The sequence below is a fragment of the Pseudophryne corroboree genome, chromosome 2 (assembly GCF_028390025.1).
Source record: "Pseudophryne corroboree isolate aPseCor3 chromosome 2, aPseCor3.hap2, whole genome shotgun sequence".
NCBI lineage: Eukaryota > Metazoa > Chordata > Amphibia > Anura > Myobatrachidae > Pseudophryne > Pseudophryne corroboree.
Window position 1 is genome coordinate 250,763,483 of NC_086445.1, and position 15,868 is coordinate 250,779,350.

At 47.0% G+C, this 15,868-nt stretch overlaps 1 protein-coding gene across 2 annotated transcripts in view; it reads right to left on the reverse strand.

Moving 5' to 3' along the window:
- CNPY2 (canopy FGF signaling regulator 2) overlaps positions 1 to 15,868 on the reverse strand; it is a 134,911-nt gene that overhangs the window by 56,470 nt on the left and 62,573 nt on the right. Inside the window, exon 1 of one of the 2 annotated variants that reach the window (XM_063952660.1) lies at positions 8,166 to 8,259. The exons of the other annotated variant lie outside the window; for it this stretch is intronic. Within the exon in view, the coding sequence (XP_063808730.1) occupies positions 8,166 to 8,226 (61 nt within the window). The 5' untranslated portion in view covers positions 8,227 to 8,259. Of the gene's footprint in view, positions 1 to 8,165; positions 8,260 to 15,868 lie in introns of those variants that run through there. 2 annotated transcript variants of the gene reach the window in all.

The following is a 15,868-nucleotide window of genomic DNA, read 5'->3' on the forward strand; positions in this document are numbered from 1 at the left end:
CCAGCATCCTCTAGGATGTAATAGAAACAATATGGATATTTAATGACATTATGTGTTTTACACGTTGCACCCTGAAGTATGTGTAGAATTTCTGTTGCAAAATAAAGCACTATTGGGGTTATTCAGAGTTGGTCACAATTTTTGCTAAAATAGCAAAAAACTGACCACTAAAATCACATGCTGGGGGACGCTCAGTACCTGACAAGGCTGCCCAGCAATGCGATCGTAATTCAATTGCAATCACACTGCAAAAACATCAAATAGAAGTTTACACCTGCCTATGCAGCCATTTTTATGATCACAGGAAGTGCAGGCAAAATCCATGGCTGGTCCTGAAAACGGCCATGATATGCCTGCATTTCCTGCTCCATTCCTCCAGAACGCCGCTCCCTACCCCCAAACGCCCACCGCCTGTCAAGAATAATAGGATTTGAATACCTACCGGTAAATCCTTTTCTCTTAGTCCGTAGAGGATGCTGGGGACTCCGTAAGGACTATGGGGTATAGACAGGATCCGCAGGAGACATGGGCACACTATAAGACTTTGAATGGGTGTGAACTGGCTCCTCCCTCTATGCCCCTCCTCCAGACTCCAGTTAGAAAACTGTGCCCAGGGAGACGGACATTTCGAGGAAAGAATTTAATTGTTTAAACACGGTGAATGTCATACCAACTCACACCTCAAACATGCCGCAGAACGTGGCATTCAATAGAACACCAGCCAACGGCACGAAAAATACACAGCCACATGCTGAGAAAATATGCAACACAACCTGTGTGTCAACCCAACCACTAATAAGATACCGCATGCCATGGTATGAACAACGTCAGCAACAGCCTGACTAAAACGAAACACTACAAGAGTGTAACCATAACCAAAAGCTGCATATACAGTACGCACTGGGACGGGCGCCCAGCATCCTCTACGGACTAAGAGAAAAGGATTTACTGGTAGGTATTAAAATCCTATTTTCTCATACGTCCTAGAGGATGCTGGGGACTCCGTAAGGACCACGGGGTTTATACCAAAGCTCCAGACCGGGCAGGAGAGTGTGGACGACTCTGCAGCACCGATTGAGCAAACATGCGGTCCTCCTCAGCCAGGGTATCAAAAATGTATGACTTAGCAAAAGTGTTTGAACCCGACCAAGTAGCTGCTCGACAAAGTAGAACCGCCGAGACTTCTCGGGCATGCGCCCCAGGAGAGCCCATCTTCCTAGTAGAATGGGTCTCCACCGACATCGGTAACGGCAATCCAGCCGTAGAATGAGCATGTCGAATCGTATCACCGATCCCGCGTGTAGCAGACTGGATAGAAACAGACACCCTAAATGTGTAGGGAGCCAACCGGACAAACCGAGCCTCTGTTTCCCCAATCTGAGCCGATGTGACGACATAAAATATTCAAAGCCCTGACTACATCGAGAGACTTTGAATCAGCCAATGCTTAAGTAACCACAGGCATCAAAATAGGCAGGGTCCTGTGAAACACAGAAAACACTTTTTGGCAGAACTGCAACACCACGTTAAGGACCCACACCGCCAGTGGAGGCACAAACAGAGGGTGGATGTGTAGCACTTCTTTCACAAAAGTCTGGACTTCTGGAAAGGTGGGCGATTCTTTTTTGAAAGAATAATTTATAAGGCCGAAAATTGTACAGAAATGGAGCCTAACTTTAGGCCTGCATCCACACCTGCTTGCAAAGAATGGAGAAGAACGACCCAGCTGAAATTTTTCCGTAGGAGCCTTCCTGGATTCACACCAAGACACCAACTCCCTCCAAATATGGAGGTAAAGCTTCACCGTTACTCTTTTCCTAGCTTGAAGCAAAGTGGAAATGACGTCACCAGAAATACCCTTTCGGGCTAGGATATGGCGCACAAGCGCCCAGCCGTCAACCGCAGCCGCGGTAAGTCTTGATACACGGCCGGTCCCTGTTGCAACAGGTCCTCTCGTAGGAGAAAAAAGGCTACGGATCTTCTATGAGCAAGTCTTGAAGATCTGGATACCAAGCTATCCTTGACTAGACTGGAACAATGAGTATCGCCTGAACCTTTGTTCTTCGTAGTATGTGTATCACCTTCGGAAAGAGTGAAAGTGGAGGGGACACATAGACCGACTGAAAACACCCAAGGTGTCACGAGGGCGGCCACAGCTATAGCTTGAGTGTTCCTTGACCTGGACCACTATCCTTGAGGTCTCTCGTTGAGGCGAGACGCCATCCTGTCCAATAGAGGCACTCCTCAAAGACTTGTCACTTCTGTGAAAACTTCTCGATGACGACTACATTTCTCCCGGATGGAGATCGCAGCTGCAGAGGAAATCTATTTCTCCGTCGGCTACATCCGGACCGAAGACTGCTAATATAGCGTTTTCCTGCCCTTCCGCACAGCGGAAAACTTATGCGGCTTCTGCTATTGCGTCTTCGCTCCTTGTTCCGCCCTAGCGGCTTACTTACGCCACTGCCGTTAAGTCGTCCGACAGAACTAAAAACGGGCAGATCTCGAAGAAGATATTCGTTGAAAATAGCTCTTAATTCAAGAATGCTTATTGCCGGCAAGCTTTCCAGCTTGACCTTTTTTCCCCTGGAAAATCTTCCCTTGGAAAGACTGCTCCCCAGCCTTGGCGACCTGCATGTATGGACACCAGGCTCTAAACCTGGATCGCGAACCTTCGACCCTCTAAGAGGTGAGAATGCAGACACCACAGGAGCGATATCCCGGTTCTTAGGATTATTTTCCGGTGCATGTGCAGGTGAGACACAGACCACATGTCCAACTGGTCCCGTGAAAACCTTGTCATTTGACCTGCTCACCGAAAAGGCCTCGTAGGCCGCAACCACATTCTTCAGCAACGGAACATATTGATGGTTTATCACTGCAAATCTGATCCGACTCTGGATCCTCAGATCTCTTTCCACAGGAAAAGACAAACTCTGAACAGCTCAGTATCTAATCTTATACCCACCGCAGACAACAGCGATTCTGTGTTGAAGAACTGTCAGAGAGAAACCACGATTTGTACCACTTATTTCTGGACCTCGCCGTAGTCAGGAGAGCGTCTCAGTACAGAACAATAATGGCTCCTACTATCGAAGGAAACCCATCATCCTGCCATCACTCCGGTGAAATGGCAAAGACAATCCTGGATAGCAAAACCAGGTAAGCATAATGCGGAGGAAACCGCACTTAAATTCTAATTATACGTGTTGGAGATCCCAGGCCTGAGAGATTCCACTTTGTAGGTCAACCTCTTAAGTAGAAACTTTTATTTATTTATTTTTTAACGTCAGGGACAGCAGGACGATGTCCTGATCCCGACGCAACTCTGGTATGGCGTCGCATACTACCCCCTCCTCCAGAGGAGAATCGGTAAGATCTATCTGAAAAAACAGAGCGGGGTATCATCTGGAACTCCAGTATGTCCCCCCTTTGGATTCTATTTGTAACTCACTGGTCCAAGTCCATACCAGGACTGACTGAAGAACACCAGACGAGTTCCCACCGGAATGGGCTCCAGCAAGATAGACCCAGCGACATGCTTAGGATGTGGTAGAAACAGAAGACGATATCTGCTTCTGCAACCTTAAAAAGGCTGCAGACCTCTTACCTTTCCACCTTCCACTATCTGCAAAGAAAGGGAAAAAACGAACGGTATCCAACCTGTTAAAATGACTGCAGCCCACAAAAGAATGCGTCATCAAACGTTGTGAGGGAAACTATCTCAAGAAGGTAGACGTACCAGTGGTATCTGCCGAGAGTAACCTAACCCAGGCATCCCCAAACCCCGGGTTACACCTTCATAGGGAAGACACTCCAGTATCCCCCGGAGTCAACTTCAGCATTCCCTTGGTGACTCCACAACGCCCTCCCAGCCAAGAGAGCCATGGAAGTGGTTCGTGTACCCAAGAGTCCCATCCCTCTTGTAGTCTCACGGCAGCCTGCCGCAATGTTACAGAGAAGACCCAACCTAAGAAACGTCCCCTCTCTCCCTATAGGGTAATTCTATCGGATGCCAAGGTAACCGACCATTTCTGAATACAAGCACTCCCCCATGCGTATGCAATGCAAATATCATCAAAGCATATAATTAAAATATCACTTAGCTTCCTGTATACGATCCATTGTGACAGGGCCCCGTGCAGACCAGGGGTCGACTTTCACTTTATTCTGTCCGCGGCGGGCAAAGAATAAACACTCAGACTTCTCATGAGGATCTGAGACCATCTCGTCACGGCTGACCTAGAGCTTTATCAACAGAGCGACCAGCACATGTGAAGGAATAACTTTACTTCAGCATTCATTAGAACTTGTAATATGAATATACATATTTAAATATATATATATATATATATATATATATATATATATATATAAAAATACATATCATACATATAAGTATTTTGTCCAGAACCGTAGGGTCCCTAGTGACATTAATGTGTGCTGAATGTGTACGACCATGTACTGAATGCCCAAGTTGTGGATCTAACCAGGAAACCTTATGGTCGACATAAAACATAGTATTCGTCGACAACAGGGAGTAGTAACTAGGTAAAAATAACATTCTTGCGACCCCGAGGGAAGTATATACACATAATTTTAATATCATTCCCCCACAAATACAACCACGTCTGTGCTAGAGCTACAGGTCCATGGAACCGTACCCTATACAGGTATAGGTTATTTACTTCATATTAAATTTACACCCAGTAATAACAGTTGGCGTCGACAGACTCACCCACATACTACTGTGCCTTCCATACATTGTTTACTTTTGAAAAAGCATACAACTACCGACCTGCTGACACTTGATCTACTGACCCAAGTACCATCAGGAGTCGGCAATGCCGACATAGGAATTCCCACAGCCACTTTGTGGCAGAGCACTCACACATGTCGACACGTGTGTACTATAAAGCTATAATGGGTATATCAGACAGGGTAAACACAGAAACACAATCACAACTCATTAGCCCATTATAGTATATAGTGCTATATTTTGCTATTTTGCACTAAAATCACCTTGCCCCCCCCCCCCCCCCCCCTCGTTTTTCACTGCTAGCTGCCTAACAGTGCTTTGGCGGGGACATGAGGAGAAAATGGCACTGTATCGAGTTGTGAGGGCTAAGCCACGCCCCCTCTCGGCGCGCTTCAGCCCCACTAATATTTTAAATTTTTATACTGGCGGTGGTCCGTATACAGTGCCTATGCACTGTATACATATTTTGCCAGTGTTAGTGAAGAGGTATATTGCTGCCCATGGCGCCCCCCCTGCGCCCTGCACCCTTGTAGTGCCGCTTGTGAGTGGGAGCAATGGCGTGCAGCGCGACCGCTGCGCGGTCCCTCCGAGACTTGAAGTCTTCTGCCGTCACTGAAGTCTTCTTTTCTTCCAATACTCACCCGGCTTCTTTCTTCTGGCTTCTGTGAGGGGGTTGACGGCGCGGCTCCGGGAACAAGCAGCTAGGCGCACCAAGTGATCGAACCCTCTGGAGCTAATGGTGTCCAGTAGCCTAAGAAGCAGAGCCTTGAAACTCACAGAAGTAGGTCTGACTTCTCTCCCCTCAGTCCCACAATGCAGAGAACCTGTAGCCAGCAGGTCTCTCTGAAAATAAAAAACCTAGCATAAAGTCTTTCCAGAGAAACTCAGTAGAGCTCCCCTAGTGTGTGACCAGTCTCTCCTGGCACAGAATCTAACTGGAGTCTGGAGGAGGGGCATAGAGGGAGGAGCCAGTTCACACCCATTCAAAGTCTTATAGTGTGCCCATGTCTCCTGCGGATCCCGTCTATACCCCATGGTCCTTACGGAGTCCCCAGCATCCTCTAGGACGTATGAGAAAATGTAATTGCATCCTTCTGGGATGCGATCGCATAATGAAAACCCACGCACGCACACAGTGGCTGCAACGCATGTGCAGTGCCCTTTTGCGATTTTCAAGACACTGCAATCAACTCAGAATAGCCCCCTATGGGTCTAATTCAGTAAGAATACCACCTCCTTCCTGTATTTGCGATGCGATCGCATCTGTGATGAACGTTGCGATGTTCATCTGCAACGGCAGGCTGAGAAAGCCTGAGTTTACTCAGGCTTGCCGTAGCAGTGTGGCTTGTGAGGCCAAGGAAACTGTGTCTCGCGATGCAGTCCTTGGCCTTCCCACTCTCGGAAACGCCCCCGTTTCCGGCAATGTCAGTCACCCTGCCTCTTTCTGTCAATCAGGGGGATCGCGGGACCCGTTCTGCACTTGCGCTGAGGATCACATTGGTGATCCTTAGTGAATCAGGGCCTATGTCAACTAATAGCACAGCAGTATTTAGGAGTGAGGCTTCAAACGCATATACTTATGAATTACATCTGCGTATATGTGAGACTTTAAGAAGTCATTTTACTGTGCAAATAAAATGTAATAAAAATGTAATGAAATACACAGCAACATTTATTATTTACGGCTTTATACTGTATATCCAATGGGAATCTTCTTTCCTACTGCATTCTAATGGTATTTCTAAAAGGGTGACAATACCCTGGCAGGTGGGGAGTTTGATTGGGGCGGTACACCTGTCAGAACCCTAACGCAGGTGTCCTAAGGTGAGCTCAGGGAGGACAAAAACCTCCCGTGGAGCAGAAGGGCAGCTGATCCTGCTGCTCAACCTGTGCGTTCAATTTGGCCAGACGCATTGGGTTACAAATAGGACAAGATTAGATTATTTCATTTGGATTAATTCTGAGTTTACAACAGACTAAAGGGGCCATCAGACAGCAGCACACAAACACCTATAGCAGTCATTTTCTGACCACATTTACAACATAAGGACACAAGTTCTGCTCTAATCCACTCCCGGTGGACAGAACTCTTCTAATATTCATCACCAGCACGACTGTCCTGCCATTAACATCAGGAGAAGTACCTGGTGGGTTGACAATGCTCACAGCACAAGGTGTGAGCAGCAACTTTCTGCACTAAGCCGCTCTCCACCTGCAATACCGCTGGTCATCAGTGTCTTTCCACCCCCCCGCCGCAGTCCCAGAAATTCTTAGACCGGCATCCAGAGAGGCAGCCGCTGCATACGCATCTACAGCACGGCTGACATCCGCGGCTCCCCATCGATCCGGGTAGTACACTGGAGCATTGCCCCCCGCCGGAGTGTCAGCTGCTGCTACACACTCTGCATCTAATAGAGCCGACAACCAAGTCTCTGCTTCCGCCCGCTGTGAGACATGGGTTTTGAGCTATTAAGTTCGTGCTCAACTGCTGGCAATCATACTGAAGTCTAAATACAGCTGCAGAGCTGACCTTGTTGCACCAATATCTGGAACCTGAAGCTTTCAATCCTTCTTATTTGAGTGAGTGATATTATTTAAAACCTATGAGCTTTCCGTTTCTGACATTTATACATAATACTTATGGCAATTTACTGCACTCTAAACTAAGTGCCTCTCACGCTGCTAGATTTAAATTTGTTTTTTAAATTGAGTGTTTAAGTATTCTAACACCTTACTAACTCTGCTGTTAGACGTAACTGATCAGATATACATGGTTTAGATCACAGGTTCTCAAACTCGGTCCTCAGGACCCCACACAGTGCATGTTTTGCAGGTAACCCAGCAGGTGCACAGGTGTATTAATTACTCAGTGACACATTGTAAAAGGTCCACAGGCGGAGCTAATTATTTCACTTGTGATTCTGTGAGGAGACCTGGAAAACATGCACTGTGTGGGGTCCTGAGGACCGAGTTTGAGAACCTGTAATTTCGATCATTTGCTTTTATTGTGCATTTATATATCTATGTGTACAATTTCCGTGTATTATATTGATGTGATACATTGTTACTCTACCCCCAGGAGGTTTACTAATATTGTATTCTTTTAATAATGAAAAGCTTTTATGTATCGTTAAGCGCCACCTGGACCTTTTATTCCAACATTTAACAACATGCCTGATAATTATGCTTACCATACTATTCCTTTAAACCAGAACACTAATGAATTACCGAAGTTCTGTGGCTGGCTGACTTCAATCCTGCATTTCACCTGGTTTAATCAACTACAGAACCTGTGTAATCCATGAGTCCCGGTAAAAAGGAATAGTATGGTAAGCCTACTGATAATAGACCTGTCAAATTCAGTAACCTTATAACCTGGCATTACAGTCAGTTAGGCAAAACAGACCTGCAATATTGAGTAAGACCGGGTACACACTAGGCCAATATTGGCATGACAAATCGTGCATTACAGCTAGTGTGCATCGACTATTACGCGCTCCTGTGAGTCGTATGTGACGTCTTCCAGTCGGCCGTGCTACACATATCACATGTGACCCGGTGCTTTGTAATGAAGGACGAAACAGGCTGGTGTGTATGGGCAATCGGGCCAAAGGGAATTATGTCTGAGCATTGGCCTAATTGCCCGTTGTGCAAGTGTGTACAAGGATTACGTCATCCCTAGACTGCAATATTTCAGCATGTGTAGACAATTTAAGGAAATTAAACCTGGGTACACACTGAAGCGAAGGGCATTTAGAACGAATGCCCGTCAGCGGGGATTGCCAGTACACACGATGTTAACTAAGAACGTAACGACTATGTTCTGTCCTTCGTTAGCATAAACAAATAAATAAAAGGTAAGACTCGAACCAGCGCTCCAAGTCAATAGTGCTGCAACAGCTGCTGAAGTGGTCACACCCACTTCTACTTAGTCCACAATAACAGCCACAATTTGCAGATGTGCGCACCCTCTGGGATAGTGTGGTCTCACAAAGAACCTTCCTCCTGGATTCACCAACATAAGAAGTTTCAGTTCTTCCGGAGAATTTTTATAACAATCCCTACTTCACTTCTTTCCATCCAACAGATCGAGAGGGGACGACAAGAGGTGTCCACCCTTTAGCTTATGTGTGATGTTAATGCAGGTACCTCCCGGGATATCAGCACCGTCTCACCACTGGCTCAGCACCTCCTGGTCACTCCCACTCACTCCTTGGTCTGCTACAGTCTGTCCCAGCAATCACCAATGCATTTCTGCTCTTAAAGAGCCTTTATCAAGGTGTGTGGTGGACTGAGAGCCTGGGGTATTCACATACAGATCAATTGTCTAGTGACATGTAACGCTCACATAAACACACAAATGTAAGTTCGGATTCCATGACACAACTCAAAGGGTTTTTTACCCAAACAAAAAAAACTCCAAAAACTAAGTAAAGCAGCAGACGACACTACATAATCTCCTTAAATGTGTGCGCAGCAGAGCTTAATGGGGGCACCATACATGTCACCATACAACGCTCCTTTTCTGGTCCGGAAACCATTACAATAAAACAAATATAATTAAACCATACACCCATCAACCATAACATTAAAACCAGCTGCCTAATATTGTGCTGGTCCTCCTCATGCCACCAAAACAGTTAAGGCGTGGACTCCACAAGACCTGTGAAAGTGTCCTGTGGTAGCTGGCACCAAGATGTTAGCAGCAGATCCTTTAAGTCCTGTAAGTTGTGAGGTGGGGCCTCCTTGGCTCAGACTTGTTTTTCCAGCCAACACACAGATACTCGATCAGATTGAGATCTGGGAATTTGTAGGCCAAGTCAACACCTTGAACTCTTGGTCACATTCCTCAAACCATTCCTGAACAATTTTTCTGAAGTGGCAGGGTGTTATCCTGCTGAATGAGGCCACTGCTATCGGGAAATACCACTGCCATGAAGGGGTGTACTTGGTCTGCAACAATGTTTAGGTAGGTACTACATGTCAAAATAACATCCATATGAATGCCAGGATCCAAGTTTTCCCAGCAGAACATTACAAGGCCTCTGTTGGCTTGCCTTTTTCCCCATAGTGCATCCTGGTGCCATGTCTTCCTCAAAATTAACGACGAACATGTATCCAGCTGTCCACTAAAAGGAAACATGATTCAACAGACCAAGCTTCTATTGCTCCATGGTCCAGTTCTGATGCTCACGTGGCCATTGTAGGCACTTTCAGCTGTGGACAGGGGTCAGTATGGGCACTCTGACTGGTCTGCGGCTACACAGCAAGCTGCAATGCACTGTGTGTTCTGATGTCTTACTATCATAGCCAGGGTATCCGGACTCCAGGTCGACAGCAAAAAGGTCGACACACCTTAGGTCGACGCCAATTTGTCGACACACCTTAGGTCGACATGGACAAAAGGTCGACATGGACAAAAGGTCGACATGGAAAAAGGTCGACATGAGTTTTTCATGATTTTTTTTCTTTTTTGGAACCTTTTCATACTTAACGATCCACGTGGACTACGATTGGAACGGTAATCTGTGCCGAGCGAACGCGGTGCACTAATTGGGGTTCCCGGTCACTCTACGAAGAAAACGACACCAAAAAACCATAAAAAACTCATGTCGACCTTTTTCCATGTCGACCTTTTGTCCTTGTCGACCAATTGGCGTCGACCTAAGGTGTGTCGACCTTTTTGTTGTCGACCCTGAGTCCCAGACCCCATAGCCAGTATTAACTTATCAGCAATTTATGCTACAGTAGCTCTTCTGTGGGATTGGACCAGAGGGTCTAACCTTTGTTCCCCAAGCATGTAAATGAGCCTTGGGTGCCCATGATACTATAGGTACTGCTCACTACATACTGGGAATACCCAAGGCCTGCTGTTTTGGAGATGCTTTGACGCAATCATCAAGCCTTCACATATTGGCACTTGTTAAAGTTGCTTAGATCCTTACGCCAGGCCATTTTTCCTGCTTCCAACACATCAACTTCAAGAACTGATTGGTGACTTGCTGCCTAATATATCTCATTCCTTGACAGGTGCAATTGTAATGAGATAATCAATGTTATTTACTTCACCTGTATGTGGTTTTTTTGTTATGGCTGATGAGCGTTTGTGCGTCATCTCCTTTTATTAATACACACAACTGAAAGCTGTTCCTGCAGGGGAATCTTACTCCAAACAAAACATTTTGGTACATACTTACTGGAGGGACTGTTGAACTGACGTTCAGATGAACTTAAAGATTTTAAACTACCACTCATCATTCATTATATAGGAGTACCAGCTGATTACAGGCACTATTTATTCGATACTATATAATTTCATGCTCTTGCCATTTGACTGCTGTCAGAAATGTCTTATTTTAGGATTGTGTTTATTATAATGTTTTGTTGGACCCTTTTTATACAGTTTTCCGTTTAATGATTTGCCTTAATCAGCGATACACCATTCTCCCTACTACCTATCATTGTAGAGAATAATAAAAATTTACTTACCGATAATTCTATTTCTCATAGTCCGTAGTGGATGCTGGGGACTCCGAAAGGACCATGGGGAATAGCGGCTCCGCAGGAGACTGGGCACAAAAGTAAAAAGCTTTAGGACTACCTGGTGTGCACTGGCTCCTCCCCCTATGACCCTCCTCCAAGCCTCAGTTAGGATACTGTGCCCGGACGAGCGTACACAATAAGGAAGGATTTTGAATCCCGGGTAAGACTCATACCAGCCACACCAATCACACCGTACAACTTGTGATCTGAACCCAGTTAACAGCATGATAACAGAAGGAGCCTCTGAAAAGATGGCTCACAACAACAATAACCCGATTTTTGTAACAATAACTATGTACAAGTAATGCAGACAATCCGCACTTGGGATGGGCGCCCAGCATCCACTACGGACTATGAGAAATAGAATTATCGGTAAGTAAATTCTTATTTTCTCTAACGTCCTAGTGGATGCTGGGGACTCCGAAAGGACCATGGGGATTATACCAAAGCTCCCAAACGGGCGGGAGAGTGCGGATGACTCTGCAGCACCGAATGAGAGAACTCCAGGTCCTCCTCAGCCAGGGTATCAAATTTGTAGAATTTAGCAAACGTGTTTGCCCATGACCAAGTAGCTGCTCGGCAAAGTTGTAAAGCCGAGACCCCTCGGGCAGCCGCCCAAGATGAGCCCACTTTCCGTGTGGAATGGGCTTTTACAGATTTTGGCTGTGGCAGGCCTGCCACAGAATGTGCAAGCTGAATTGTACTACAAATCCAACGAGCAATCGTCTGCTTAGAAGCAGGAGCACCCAGCTTGTTGGGTGCATACAGGATAAACAGCGAGTCAGATTTTCTGACTCCAGCCGTCCTGGAAACATATATTTTCAGGGCCCTGACTACGTCCAGCAACTTGGAATCCTCCAAGTCCCTAGTAGCCGCAGGCACCACAATAGGCTGGTTTAAGTGAAATGCTGAAACCACCTTAGGGAGAAATTGAGGACGAGTCCTCAATTCTGCCCTGTCCGTATGAAAAATTAGGTAAGGGCTTTTATAGGATAAAGCCGCCAATTCTGATACACGCCTGGCTGAAGCCAGGGCTAACAGCATTACCACTTTCCATGTGAGATATTTTAAATCCACAGTGGTGAGTGGTTCATACCAATGTGATTTTAGGAATCCCAAAACTACATTGAGATCCCAAGGTGCCACTGGAGGCACAAAAGGAGGCTGTATATGCAGTACTCCCTTGACAAACGTCTGAACTTCAGGAACAGAAGCTAGTTCTTTTTGGAAGAATATTGACAGGGCCGAAATTTGAACCTTAATGGACCCTAATTTGAGGCCCATAGACAGTCCTGTTTGCAGGAAATGCAGGAATCGACCCAGTTGAAATTCCTCTGTAGGGGCCTTCCTGGCCTCGCACCACGCAACATATTTTCGCCAAATACGGTGATAATGTTGTATGGTTACATCCTTCCTGGCTTTGATCAGGGTAGGGATGACTTCATCCGGAATGCCTTTTTCCTTCAGGATCCGGCGTTCAACCGCCATGCCGTCAAACGCAGCCGCGGTAAGTCTTGGAACAGACATGGTCCCTGCTGGAGCAGGTCCTTTCTTAGAGGTAGAGGCCACGGGTCCTCCGTGAGCATCTCCTGAATTTCCGGGTACCAAGTCCTTCTTGGCCAATCCGGAGCCACGAGTATAGTCTTTACTCCTCTCCTTCTTATGATTCTCAGTACTTTTGGTATGAGAGGAAGAGGAGGGAACACATACACTGACTGGTACACCCACGGTGTTACCAGAGCGTCCACAGCTATTGCCTGAGGGTCCCTTGACCTGGCGCAATATCTGTCCAGTTTTTTGTTGAGGCGGGACGCCATCATGTCCACCTTTGGTTTTTCCCAACTGTTCACAATCATGTGGAAGACTTCTGGGTGAAGTCCCCACTCCCCCGGGTGAAGATCGTGTCTGCTGAGGAAGTCTGCTTCCCAGTTGTCCACTCCCGGAATGAACACTGCCGACAGTGCTATCACATGATTTTCCGCCCAGCGAAGAATCCTTGCCACTTCCATCATTGCCCTCCTGCTTCTTGTGCCGCCCTGTCTGTTTACGTGGGCGACTGCCGTGATGTTGTCCGACTGGATCAACACCGGCTGACCCTGAAGCAGAGGCCTTGCCTGACTTAGGGCATTGTAAATGGCCCTTAGTTCCAGGATATTTATGTGAAGTGACGTTTCCATGCTTGACCACAAGCCCTGGAAATTTCTTCCCTGTGTGACTGCTCCCCAGCCTCTCAGGCTGGCATCCGTGGTCACCAGGACCCAATCCTGAATGCCGAATCTGCGGCCCTCTAGGAGATGAGCGCTCTGTAACCACCACAGGAGAGACACCCTTGTCCTTGGAGACAGGATTATCCGCTGATGCATTTGAAGATGCGATCCGGACCATTTGTCCAGCAGATCCCACTGAAAAGTTCTTGCGTGGAATCTGCCGAATGGAATCGCTTCGTAAGAAGCCACCATCTTTCCCAGGACCCTTGTGCATTGATGTACTGACACTTGGCCTGGTCTTAGGAGGTTCCTGACTAGGTCGGATAACTCCTTGGCCTTCTCCTCCGGGAGAAACACCTTTTTCTGTACTGTGTCCAGAATCATCCCTAGAAACAGCAGACGTGTCGTCGGAATCAGCTGTGATTTTGGAATATTTAGAATCCATCCGTGCTGTCGTAGTACTACTTGAGATAGTGCTACTCCGACCTCTAACTGTTCTCTGGACCTTGCCCTTATCAGGAGATCGTCCAAGTAAGGGATAATTAAGACGCCTTTTCTTCGAAAAAGAATCATCATTTTGGCCATTACCTTGGTAAAGACCCGGGGTGCCGTGGACAATCCAAACGGCAGCGTCTGAAACTGATAGTGACAGTTCTGTACCACAAACCTGAGGTACCCTTGGTGAGAAGGGCAAATTGGGACATGGAGGTAAGCATCCTTGATGTCCAGAGACACCATATAGTCCCCTTCTTCCAGGTTCGCTATCACTGCTCTGAGTGACTCCATCTTGAACTTGAACCTTTTTATGTAAGTGTTCAAGGATTTCAGATTTAAAATGGGTCTCACCGAGCCGTCCGGCTTCGGTACCACAAACAGCGTGGAATAATACCCCTTTCCCTGTTGTAGGAGGGGTACCTTGATTATCACCTGCTGGGAATACAGCTTGTGAATGGCTTCCAATACCGCCTCCCTGTCGGGGGGAGACGTTGGTAAAGCAGACTTCAGGAACCGGCGAGGGGGAGACGTCTCGAATTCCAATTTGTACCCCTGAGATACTACCTGCAGGATCCAGGGGTCCACTTGCGAGTGAGCCCACTGCGCGCTGAAATTCTTGAGACGGGCCCCCACCGTGCCTGAGTCCGCTTGTAAGGCCCCAGCGTCATGCTGAGGACTTGGCAGAAGCGGGGGAGGGCTTCTGTTCGTGGGAAGAGGCTGTCTGCTGCAGTCTTTTTCCCCTTCCTCTGCCCCGGGGCAGATATGAGTGGCCTTTTGCCCGCTTGCCCTTATGGGGACGAAAGGACTGAGCCTGAAAAGACGGTATCTTTTTCTGCTGCGAGGTGACTTGGGGTAAAAAGGTGGATTTTCCAGCCGTTGCCGTGGCCACCAGGTCCGATAGACCGACCCCAAATAACTCCTCCCCTTTATACGGCAATACTTCCATATGCCGTTTGGAATCCGCATCCCCTGACCACTGTCGCGTCCATAATCCTCTTCTGGCAGAAATGGACATCGCACTTACTCTTGATGCCAGAGTGCAAATATCCCTCTGTGCATCTCGCATATATAGAAATGCATCCTTTAAATGCTCTATAGTCAATAATATATTGTCCCTGTCCAGGGTATCAATATTTTCAGTCAGGGAATCCGACCAAGCCACCCCAGCACTGCACATCCAGGCTGAGGCGATTGCTGGTCGCAGTATAATACCAGTATGTGTGTGTATATACTTTTAAGGATATTTTCCAGCTTCCTATCAGCTGGTTCCTTGAGGGCGGCCGTATCAGGGGACGGTAACGCCACTTGTTTTGATAAGCGTGTGAGCGCCTTATCTACGCTAGGGGGTGTTTCCCAACGCGCCCTAACCTCTGGCGGGAAAGGGTATAATGCCAATAACTTTTTTGAAATTAGCAGTTTTTTATCGGGGGAAACCCACGCTTCATCACACACCTCATTTAATTCATCTGATTCGGGAAAAACTACGGGTAGTTTTTTCACACCCCACATAATACCCTTTTTTGTGGTACTTGTAGTATCAGAAATGTTCAAAACCTCCTTCATTGCCGTGATCATGTAACGTGTGGCCCTACTGGAAAATACGTTTGTTTCCTCACCGTCGACACTGGAGTCAGTGTCCGTGTCTGTATCGACCTGAGGTAACGGGCGCTTTAGAGCCCCTGACGGTGTTTGAGACGCCTGTACAGGTATTAACTGATTTGCCGGCTGTCTCATGTCGTCAACAGTCTTTTGTAAAGTGCTGACACTATCACGTAATTCTTTCCATAAGACCATCCAGTCAGGTGTCGACTCCCTAGGGGGTGACATCACTAACACAGGCAATTGCTCCGCCTCCACACCATTT